General features: G+C 37.2%; 1 protein-coding gene across 2 annotated transcripts in view; it reads left to right on the forward strand.

Annotated features, from left to right (window-relative positions):
• LOC136043863 (gamma-tubulin complex component 2 homolog) overlaps window positions 1-7,919 on the forward strand; it is a 28,738-nt gene extending 20,819 nt beyond the window's left edge. For both annotated transcript variants that reach the window (XM_065728816.1, XM_065728817.1), the window contains one exon: window positions 6,098-7,919. In XM_065728816.1, coding sequence (XP_065584888.1) covers window positions 6,098-6,200 — 103 coding nt within the window. In that variant the 3' untranslated portion in view covers window positions 6,201-7,919. The remainder of the gene's footprint in view (window positions 1-6,097) is intronic.
• Window positions 7,920-12,539: the final 4,620 nt, after the last annotated feature.

A 12,539-nucleotide genomic window follows, 5' to 3' on the forward strand; every position in this document is an offset into this window, starting at 1 on the left:
TGTCCCTGACGAACTTCTCTTCTTAATTTCTGGAAATTAAGCAGCTCCGGTAGTTCTTAATTTACTCCCCTTCTTAATTTCTGGAAAATATTTCATCAATTGTTTTATCTTAACTTTATCCAATTACGTGAATGCTCTCTAGAAATGGGGACTGGTAGAGAGAAAAAAACCTATAAAACTTTGCTACTGAACAATATATATCTTATTAGAAGCCAGTTTGATGAAGTCCTTTCTAAAATGCACAGTCATAGCATATAAGCCAATCGATGTTTTCTCCACCAGTTGTAGCAATATTGAAACTAAAAATGAATTTTTTGTCTCATGTGGGGGTTTGGTCTCATTTATCTCATAGCATTTGATGTTGTGCACAAGTGTTATGGATAGAATGCACTAACAGTAATCAATTATTATTTTTTGTGTGGGCTTGTTCGGATTGCTGATTTATTATGATGAAGAAATTTCTATGGTTGTAATTAAGCTTGTGCTTAGGAAAGCTTTCAACTATGGCGTACATGCTCAACTACTTTTAAGTGCTCATCAGCGGGCTGTGTAGGTCTATTGTTGTAGCTAGTAGAGATCTATACGGTAGGTTAATAGGAAAGTTCGAATTTCACGAGTCGTCTGCACTGACAAATAGGCTTGTTATGTTGGTTCCTGTATATTAAGGGACTAGGCGGGGAGGTATTAGCTCCGATCCTTTTTACAGTAACAATGCTGTTGAGCCTTATCAGGTTCTTTTGCGGAGTAGTGTGATGTTACGGTACTGAATTTCGCAGACGCTATCTTTAGTCCTAGCACATCGTTGTCCTAAATCAAGAAGAATTTTATTTGACTGGCTTATGCGTATTCTAAGATTGAATAAAAGTAAAAGTGAAGTATTTGTGTGTCACTCACGTTTTCAACAGCCCTCAACTATCTCCAGCGGATCTCTCTGTTGAAAATTTTGTGATGGAACCTTGCCGGTTGCCCAAGAGGGTTCAATGGCCCAATTTGTGCCTTCGATCATGAAGATCGACACTGAACATATTATTTCATTCAAATAGGGCGTGAAATGCCTACCTTTCTGCTAAAAATCTAGTTACGAGAGGAATTAGAAAGTCCTCACGAGCTGGAGGTTGGAGGTAAATAGCGAGGTTGGAGATTGGAGGGTGGGCAAGAGCAGTAACTGTCTCTCTTTCGCTCTCTAATCATACAGATTGGAAGTCCTCCAGCTAGTTACAGCATATCTATCTATCTGCTAAAATGTCGTTGGGAGAGGGAAGTTGTGCTTTTGTATGTCATAAGTCATATAAATCATTGTATGTTTTCGATTTAAACAGAGTGTAATATTTCTAGTGTTCTACTAAAATTTAGAGTTGCAGCTGGAAGGAAGGGGACATTTTAAGGGTCTAAGGGACCATATTTTGCCTTCTTCTCCGCCCGGTTCTCCCTGCATTCACAGCCTCAGAGCCTTGCAAGGTATAAGATGATATATCTGATCTCTTATTGTTTAAATTCATTGTTGGATGAATCTATTTAATCTAATCGTTGCATATTTTTACTTCAAAATAGGTAAAGCATGTCTATCTATCGAGTAAAAGTTTTTTTAAGGAGAGAGGGGGCATTGTGTGCCTTAATTCATCTAGATTGAAAGTTATTGCATGTATTTATTTAATATAGGTGTACTGCGCTTTAGTTTCTGCTGAAAGTTTGGAAGTGGGAGGGGAGAGGAGCGAGGGAGGATCCTAGCCCTACTTAGATCCTTTGGCCATGCAGACTAAAAACTTGTGTAACTACTGTTTAAATGAGTTGCAACATGCCTAATCTACAGCTGAGAACCTGATACCGGGACGAGAAGGGGGATTTTGGAGAAGCCAAAGGCCTACTTTCTCATTGTAGCTTCTTTCTGCAGTGAGTTGCAGACAATGAGTTTGAGTATAGTAATTCTTTTGTTTATTTAGTATGTAGGCTTTTACAACAGAGAAGTAGTCAGCTCTTCTAAATAACGGATTTTTTTCACATACAAAAACTATCACAATGTACATGCATCAAATATGTACATATGTACATATGTCAAATATATACAGTCGTCATGACCACGATTTATCTGCGAGTGATGTATATTTCGAAGTATGCATAGTTCGAGTTATAGAGGTCAATGTACATAAAATTTGACCTATAAAGGTAACAAGTTACGGAGATAAGCCAAGTGAAAATTCGAGTTACAGAGGTACAAAATTGCTAAATTCACTCCCTGCAGCCATTACAAAGTTAAGAATAGGCCTAGCTTTACTAGTGTATTATAGACTTGATATATACGTATAAAATTATTATACATATAATACATACATGTATATATAGATATATATATATATACATATAACTAATACATATAAAAGTCTACAGCCCTTTACCTTATATCCTGTATGTTGTTCTTCTTCAAAGAAGAACAAAAACAAGTGAGTGTGGATAGACAGTTTAATATACATATACTGATGCAACCATTATACCCTTGTTTCGACTAACTGAGTCCCGTTGAAAAAACTTTGAGATACAGAGTTAAACTTTGATTTGTGGAGGTGAAGTGGAAATTAAATGAAGACTCATATACTGAATTTCGAGTTAAAGAGGTAATATTGGTAATATTTCGAATTAAAGAGGTAATATGGGTCATTTTGGCTTACAGACGTAAAATATAACCGCAAAATTATTTCGAGCTACGCAGGGTTTTTTCTTCGACTTAGACAGGTTTTTCTAGGTGGATTGAAAATAATTCGAGATGTCGAGGATTTCGAGCTATGAAGGTTCGAGTTATCCAGAGTTGACGTTACTCCTCAAGGAATATTGATCAGCTTTAAAAAGAAACTTGAATCTCTTTTATTTTAAAGGTTGGTTTTCATGCCCTGGACCAGCTTTCTAGTATCACCACCAATAAAGGAGCAAAGACAGGTCCTTAATTTCTTTAGCAATGAGAGAGATAATAAAGTTGTTAAGATGCTTATACTGCTCCTGTTCCTCGGTCCTAAAAACGGCAAATAACTTTGTAAAGTTAACTGTAACTATGAACGGAAATGATTTGTCAAAGTGGATGGTAGCACTTCCTGACCGATGGAAAAATACTACTTTTTAGAGAAATAAGAATAAAAATCAAGATTTAGCGCTGAAATGAATTTAGTATCGAGTAAAAATAAATTGGACCGAATGTCAAAATCGCAAATTCTGTCGGTCTGTCGGTCCTGGTTTTGCTACTTTAGGCACTTCCAGGTAAGCTAGGGTGATGAAATTTAGCAGGCGTATCAGGGACCGGACCAGATTAAATTAGAAATAGTCGTTTTCCCGATTTGGCCATCTGGGGGGGGGAGGAGTGGGGGGGCCGTTAATTCGGAAAAAAATAGAAAAATTGAAGTATTTTTAATTTACGAACGGTTGATCAGATCCTAATGAAATTTGATCTTTGGAAGGATATCGTGTCTCAGAGCTGTTATTTTAAATCCCGACCGGATCTGGTGACATTGGGGGGGGGGGTGGGGGGTTGGGAGGGGGAAACCTAAAATCTTGGGAAACACTTAGAGTGGAGGGATCGGGATGAAACTTAGTGGGAAAAATAAGCACAAGTCCTAGATACATGATTGACATACCCGGAACGGATCCGCTCTCTTTGGGGTAGTTGGGGGGGGTTAATTCTGAAAAATTAGAAAAAATGTGGAATTTTTAACTTACGAATGGGTGATCGGATCTCAATGAAATTTGATATTTAGAAGGATATCGTTGCTCAGAGCTCTTACTTTAGATCCCGACCGGATCTGGTGACATTGGGGGGGGGGGGGAGTTGGGAGTGGGAAACCTAAAACTTGGAAAACACTTAGAGTGGAGGGATGGGGATGAAACTTGGTAGGGAAAACAAGCGAAAGTCCTAGATACATGATTGACATAACTGGAACGGATCTGCTCTCTTTGGGGTAGTTGGGGGAGGGGAGTAATTCTGAAAAATTAGAAAAAAATGAGGTATTTTTAACTTATGAACGGGTTATCGGACCTCATGAAATTTGATGTTTAGAAGGATATAGTGTCTCAGAGCTCTTATTTTAAATCCCGACCGGATCTGGTGACATTAGGGGTAGTTGGGAGGGGGAAACTTAAAACATGGGAAACACTTAAAATGGAGGGATCGGGATGAAACTTGGTGGTAAAAATAAGCACAAGTCCTAGATACATGATTGACATAACCGGAACGGATCCGCTCTCTTTGGGGTAGTTGGGGGGGGGGGTTAATTCTGAAAAATTAGAAAAAATGAGGTATTTTTAACTTACGAACGGGTGATCGGATCTCAATGAAATTTTATATTTAGAAGGATATCGTGTCTCAAAGCTTTTATTTTAAATCCCGACCGGATTTGGTGACATTGGAGGGAGTTTGGGGTGGGGAACCTAAAATCATGGAAAACGCTTAGATTGGAGGGATCGGGATGAAACTTGGTGGGAAAAATAAGCGGAAGTCTTTAAATAAGCAGAAGATTCTTGATTTACATAATTGGAACGGATCCGCTCTATCGGGGGGGGGGGGGGTAATTCTGAAAAATTAGAAAAAATGACGTATTTTTGACTTACGAAGGAGTGATCGGATCTTTATGAAACTTAATATTTAGAAGGACCTCGTAACTCAGATCTCTTATTTTAAATCTCAACCGGATCCTGCGTAATTAGGGGGGGGGGGCAGTTGGGGGGACCGGAAGTCTTAGAAAATACTTAAAGCGGTGAGATCAGGATGAAACTGGATGGGAAGAATAAAAATCTGTCTAAGATACGTGACTGACATAATCGGACCAGATCTGCTCTCTTTGGTGGAGTTGGGGTGGGGGTAATTTTGAAAATTGAGGTATTTGTAACTTACGAAAGGGCGACCAGATCTTAATGAAATTTGACATTTAAAAGGACCTTGTGCTTTAAAGCTCTAATTTTAAATTCCGACCAGATCCTGTGACATTGGGGGAGTTGGAGGGGGAAACCGGAATTCTTGGAAAACGGGAAAACTGGGGTATTTTTATCTTACGAATAGGTGATCGGATCTCAATGAAATTTGATATTTAGAAGGAATTCATATTTCAGAGCTCTTATTTCAAATCCCAAACAGATCTTTGACATTGGGGGGAGTTGGAGGGGGAAATCTTAGAAAACACTTGGAGTGGAGGAATCGGGATGAAGTTTGGTGAATAGAATAAGCAAATGTCCTTGATACGTGATTGACGGAACCGCACTAGATTCGCTCTCTTTGGGGGAGTTGGGGGCAGCGGCTCAGTGATTTGGCAAGTCAGGTGCTTCTGGACGTGCTAGGACGATGAAAATCGGTAGGCGTGTCAGGGACCTGCACAAATTGACTTGATAAAGTCGTTTTCCCAGTTGCGACCATCTGGGGGGCTAAAGGGAGAGGAAAAATTTGAAAAAATTAGGTATTTATAACTTCCGAGTTGGTGAACGGATCTTAATGAATTTTGATATATAGAAGGACATCGTGACTCAGATCTCTTATTTTAAATCCTGAACGGCATTAAGCCTCTTATTTTCTTTTTAAATCAATCTATTGATTCATAGAATTTTGTTAGAGCTCGTACCATATGATCTCTTGGCTCTTAGCTCTTCTTGCCTCGTCACAAGTGCCATATGAGCTCTTAGCTCTTGTTTTGATACGCTCAAGAATTTTTTTTTGTTTGTTCTGCTTTACCCGAATATTCAAATTTGCGAAATTTTGATTTTTGAGAAGGTAATTTTTGCCTTTCTGTAAACTAGCCTCTTATAATAACAATTTTATTCTGGGAGGAGTTCATCAAACCTCCTGAAAACAAGCAAATTGCGTGAAAGTATATAACATATGAGCAGAAAACAGTGACTATCCGGACGCCTTTTCTTTTTTGTCGGGGGGGGGAGGCACAGAGTCCGTCCTCCTTATATCCTGCGCACATGCTTGTTTTCAACTAATGAGCAAATTTATATATTTCTTCAGAACTTTGAGTACAGAATCGGAGTTCTTTTTCTTGAACCAATTGATATGGATTTCGATCATTTCTAGAAGTATTTAAGTATTTCCTGAACAAAACTAGTAAAAAAGATGTTTTCTTTCCAGGTTGAACTACAATTCATTCTATGACAATGTGATTCAAATGAGTAAGACTACGTTCACGTCTGGCAGTCTTGCATCTGAAGATTCTATGAAAACAACTGGCTAAAACTTTTAAGATTTGTGTTGTTGTCTTTTAATGAAGCTCGTCCACCTCATTGCTCGACTTGATTAATTTAAAAAACCTTTTCCACAAGATAATTTTTTCAAATAAAAGTAAAGAGCTCCATTAAGCCAAGAATGAGCAAAAATAAAGTCAAATAATCTTCCAAGTTTAAAACTGCCACGATTCACTATCAATAAATAATTAAAAATCAAAACGAACAGAAATTATAATAAATAGCCGAGTCAAACTCAAAACGAGCAAAAATTAACATGAGTAGGGTTTATAGTCCCTATACCTTCTCAAGACCAGAACAAAATTCGTGCTTTACTGAAAAAAACAAATAAACAAATGGCCGTGGATAGTCAATAAAATTTAAATTTACTGACATTTCTCTATTAGGGTTTAGATAATTTTTCATTTGTAAAAGTAAGAAAGGTGAAAGCATTTCAAATGTATTTTATTTTCAGTAAAGCACTAATTGTGTTACGGTCTTGAAAAGGCATAGGGGTTATCAGTCCTACTCATGTTAAATTTTGCTTGTTTTGAGTATCATTCATGTGTTGACAGTGATTTGTTAGTTTTAGGCTTGGCAGATCATTTGACTGTATTTTTGCTCATTCTTGGCTTAATGGAGCTCTTTACTTTCCTTTGAAAAACTTAGATAACTTCGAAGACCACACTGCCTTTCCATGACGAAAGTAAAACAGTTCAAAATAGGGATGAAACCTTTTTATTGACAGTGAATAGATATAAAATTACTTAACTGGATATTTCGAACACATATACAGTGTTCATCATCGGCAGTAAAACTGTTGATGATGAACACTGTATATGTGTTCGAAATATCCAGTTAAATTATATCTATTCACTGTCAATAAAAAGGTTTCATCCCTATTTTGAACTGTTTTACTTTGCAAAACTTTTCTTGTGGAAAAAGTTTCTCAAATTAATTTCTGTTCGTTTTTTACTGAAATGGTCTTTTTCATGGAAAAAAAAATTGTAGATCTTTTCAGCCACAAATAGTATTCTTTAATTTAATTTTATGGCTTCTGAAGTTGACCTGAAAAACAAAACTTAATATCATTCCCAAAAGATTCTATCTACGTTCTTTGATAACCTCGATACACTTACACTCTTTTTTATTTCTTTTAATTGTAAGAGTAGAATTAGTAATAGTAGTATCCCCAGAAGTTTCAACTTAATATCAACTGCTAAGGTGTTTTATTGGCAACCATTTAACACAATGCCTTTTGGTTTATTTTAAAGTAACAGTTAGTTTTAAAGCATAATGGGTCGATTGCATAATTGTGGGGGGTGGACATGCCTAATATCCCTAAAGACATAGTTGCTGGACGGTTCTACACTGATCAAAATGGATGTCTCAAAATTTTGACTGAATGCGTTTGGAAAATGAATGGGCTTGAGAGAAGCGCTGCTTGCCCTCCAATCTCTTGTTACTCTTAAAAAGGGCACCAGACACTCGCGCTGTAATTGGAGTGCAAGGGGGAGGACTTCTCCCTTCATATATTTAGTAAAAACATTTAAAACAACTAAAAACAAAGTGAAAACATTTTAAATGTACTTTTTTCAGTAGAGTGCAAATTACGTTCTGGTCTTGAGAAGGCATGGAGGTTATTAGCCCGATTCATGTTAATTTTTACTCGTTTTGAGTTTTAGTCGGTTATTTATTGTATGATTTAAATAAAGAAATTGCGTTTAAAATGTTTTAACTTTTTTAACTTTAATCGCATTAAAAATTATTAAAACTTTAAGTAGTATGTATCAGTATATGTATACTAAACTGACAATCCATAGCCTTTTTTTCAGTAAAGTGAAAATTATCTTCTGATCTTGAGAAGGTACGGGGGTTGTCAAAGACATAATTTCCAGACCTTTCAACTACACTGAACAAAATGGCTATTTCAAAATTTTGATTGGATATGTTTCGAGAATTGGTGTGCGTGGAGGGCATGTTGCTTCCCTATCACTTTTGACTAATAAAAAGGGCACTAGCCTTTTCAATTTCCAATCAAATGAGCATTTTTTGAAGTTTCTACGGCAACAAGTGGCCATCTCAAAATTTCTATCAGATGGATTACGGGAAAATACGAGATTTGGGAGATGGGGGGCTATCCACACTTCGATCACTCTAAATCTTAAAAAGGGCACTAGGAATTCTGATTAAAAATTTAACGAGCCCCCTCCAAAGTTTATACGATCACCCTTTCTATATATACACCTTACATGCCACCAGGGCATAACTTACTTTGCCCTGAGGGTTGTGGGGGTGGTCATCCTTAGAGCCATAATTTCCGGTCCTTTGAATTACGTTGGAACAAAATGACTATATCAACAATTTTAATTGGATGTGCTTGGGGAAAATAATGGCCGAGGGAGGGGGCTAGTTTCCCTCCAATTAATTTCGACTATTAAAAAGGGAACCGGCTCTTCCAGTTTCCAATCGGATGATCTATTCTCGAAGTTGCTACGTCAACAAATGGCTATCTCAAAACAAAAATCAGATTCTGTAAAATACGAGCTGTGGGGGGGGTGTATCCACCCTCTGATCACTCTGAATCTTAAAAATAGCGCTAAAACTTTTGGTTAACAATTCAATTTGCCCCCTCCCAAGCTTATACGATCACCTTTTCTTTATATACCTTATATGCCCCCAGGGCATAACTTGCAGTCCTTACCCTGAGGGCTGTGGGGGTTTCCATCCTTAAAGACGTAATTTACAGACCTTTCAATTACGTTGAACAAAATGGCTATCTCAAAATTTTTACTGGCTGTGTTTGGGCAAATGGTGGGCGTGGGAGGGGGGGCTAGTTGCCCTCCAATCACATTCGACTATTAAAACGGGCACTGCCTCTTTCAATTTCTAATTGAATGAGCTGTTTTCAAAATTTCTTCGACAACAAATGGCCATGTCAAAATTTCTAACAGATGCATTTCGGGAAAATACGAGGTGTGGGGGGTATCCACCCTCTGATCACTTTGAATCTTAAAAAGGGCATACAATCTTCTGATTACCAATCCAATGAGCCCCCTCCGAAGCTTATACGATCACCCTTTCCATATATATACCTTATATGCCCCCAGTGCATAACACAGCCCTTGCCCTAAGGGCGCTGGGGAGGTTGTCATCCTCAAAGATATAATTTCCGGATTTCAATTGCGTTGAACAAAATGGCTATCTAAAAATTTGGATTAGATGGGTTTGGGGAAATAGTGGGTGTGGGAGGGGATTTATTTGCCCTCTAATCATTTTTGACTATAAAAAGGAATTTAGCCCTTTCAATTTCCAATTGAATGACCTCTTCGAAGTTTCTAAGACAACAAATAGCCATCTCAAAAGTTCTATCAGACGTATTTCGCGAAAATCTGAGGTGTATGATTTTAGGAAATCTAAAATCCAGTTAAGATTCATTGAATGGTGGCTTTTTAGAACGATTTTACTCTAAACGGTATTTGGCAAATGCAGTCTGAGAGGCGAAACCGCGGGGATCACAAGGAAGGTATCAAACAGTTCGTGGTAACGAACTGTAGTAAGGAGCGACCCGGCTCAATAGTAACCAAAACTCTAAAAAATTGAATTTTGATATCAATAGCTACATCAAATGAATCGCATTTTAATGCTGATTTTAAATATATAAGTTTCATCAAGTTTAGTCTTACCCATCAAAAGTTACGAGCCTAAGAAAATTTGCCTTATTTAGGAAAATAGGGGGAAACACCCCCTAAAAGTCATAGGATCTTAACGAAAATGACACCATCAGATTCAGCGTATCAGAGAACCCTACTGTAGAAGTTTCAAGCTCCAGGTACAAAAATGTGGAATTTTGTATTTTTTGCCAGAAGACAAATCACGGGTGCGCGTTTTTTTTTTTTTTTTTTTTTTTTTTTTTTTTTTTTTTTTTTTTTTTCAGGGGTCATTGTATCGACAAAGTGGTCCTAGAATGTCGCAAGAGGGCTCATTCTAACTGAAATGAAAAGTTCTAGTGCCCTTTTTAAGTGACCAAAAAAATTGGAGGCCATCTAGGCCCCCTCCCACGCTCATTTTTTTTCCCAAAGTCAACGGATCAAAATTTTGAGATAGCCATTTTGTTCAGCATAGTCGAAAACCATAATAACTATGTCTTTGGGGATGACTTACTCCCCACAATCCCTGGGGGAGGGGCTGCAAGTTACAAACTTTGACCAGTGTTTACATATAGTAATGGTTATTGGGAAGTGTACAGACGTTTTCAGGGGGATTTTATTTTGTTTGGGGGTGGGGCTGAGGAGAGGGGGCTATGTTGGAGGATCTTTCTTTGGAGGAATCTGTCATGGGGGAAGAAAAATTCAATGACAAGGGCGCAGGATTCTCTAGCATTACTATAAGAAAACAATGAAAAATAAACATGAAAAGTTTTTTTCAAATGAAAGGAAGAAGTAGCATTGAAACTTAAAACGAACAGAGATTATTACGCATATGAGGGGTTCTAAAAATAATTTAGCATAAAGAGCGAGGTATTTAGGAGGAGATAAATACCTTGCTCTTTATGCTAAAGTATTTTTAGTAATTTCAACTATTTATTCTACGGCATTTCTGATTCAGGGGTCATTCTTAAAGAATTGGGACAAAACTTAGGATTTAGTGTAAAGAGCGAGGTATTAATGAGGGTACAAACCCCCTTGTATACATAATAAAAATATAAGGTTATGAAAGTTTGTTACGTAAGTGAATTCTTAAGTTACGTATATTTTTTACTAATAAAAACGTTCATTAAAAATTAAAAGTTCTAGTTGCCTTTTTAAGTAACCGAAAAATTGGAGGGTAACTAGGCCTCCTTCTCCACCCCTTATTTCTCAATATCGTCTGATCAAAACTAAGAGAAAGCCATTTAGCCAAAAAAAGAATTAATATAAAAATTTCATTTTAATAATTTGTGTGCGGAGAGCCAAAACCAAACAGGCATTAATTCCAAAACGTTCAGAAATTAAATAAAAAAAAACTAATTTTTTTAGCTGAAAGTAAGGAGCGACATTAAAACTTGAAACGAACAGAAATTAATTCGTATATGAAATGAATTGTCCCCTCCGCAATCCCTCGCTCTTTACGCTAAAGTTTGACTCTTTGCCACAATTCTACTTTTTAAAACAATTAAAAGCTTTAGCGTAAAGAGCGAGGGATTGCGGAGGGGACAACTCATTTCATATACGGATTAATTTCTGTTCGTTTCAAGTTTTAATGTCGCTCCTTACTTTCAGCTAAAAAATTTTTTTTTTTTTATTTAATAAATATATAGGGACAAGATTCTCATGCTGAATCGCCAGAACATAATTGATGGAATGTAACATAAATGGCGGTAATAATCGGTGAATGAAAATCGCTAAACTGGGGGATGGACGGCCTTTTGTTTGTTGTGCTCGCAGGTATGTTGGGAGAGTTTTGCTTAAGAATAGAAATATTTACCTTTCCTAGAACGTGTTCTTCCATAAGAATTTCGTGAGCTGACAGTTTGTCCAGCAAGAGTTCTTTTAGTATCGTTTATATTCGAAAGCTCGCATGCGTTGAGTGAATCCTTTTGAGGCACTGGACATAGCTTTCATGCACTTTACATTTAAGGGTGTGGGACACATGGTCTATTTCGCAATTTACAAGTTTCGGCAAAGATTTGGTGATCTATGACTATTGAAGATACTACTACTACTAACAGCTCACCACTGCACAAAGCCGTCTGAGGCCAACACAGTTACGCATGCTTCTACTCCATTCAAAGCCTGCCTCTTTACACCCTCTTAGAAAGTTCTCATTGCACTTAAATTTTTCCGTACGATATCCTCCCAGCCCAGCTATGGACGACCTGCTTTCCGTTTAGCCCTAAACGGTTAGCGAAAAAGGATGCTTTTCAGCAGTCTGTCATCCTTCATTCGCAGAACGTGCTCTAGCCATCTCAACCTTTTTTTTCATTATCTAACAGTTCATGGTAACGAACTGTAAGTAAGGAGTGACCCGGCTCAATAGCAACCGAAACTCTAAAAAAGGAATTTTGATATTCATCAATGCATCAAAAGAATTGGATTTTTATGCTGATTTCGGATATATAAATTTTATCAAGCTTGAGCTTACCCATCAAAAGCTATGAGCCTGAGAAAATGTGTCTTATTTTCAAAAAAAAAGAGGAAACAACCCCTAAAAGTTATAAAAGCTTAATGAAATCACACCATCAGATTCAGCGTATCAGAAAATCCGATTATAGAGGTTTCAAGCTCCTATCTGCAAAAATGTGGAATTTTGTAAATTTTTTTTGCCTAAAAAAAGATCACGGATGCGTGTTTTTTTGTTGTTTTTTTTCA

This window comes from Artemia franciscana, chromosome 2, assembly GCF_032884065.1.
Source record: "Artemia franciscana chromosome 2, ASM3288406v1, whole genome shotgun sequence".
Taxonomy (NCBI): domain Eukaryota; kingdom Metazoa; phylum Arthropoda; class Branchiopoda; order Anostraca; family Artemiidae; genus Artemia; species Artemia franciscana.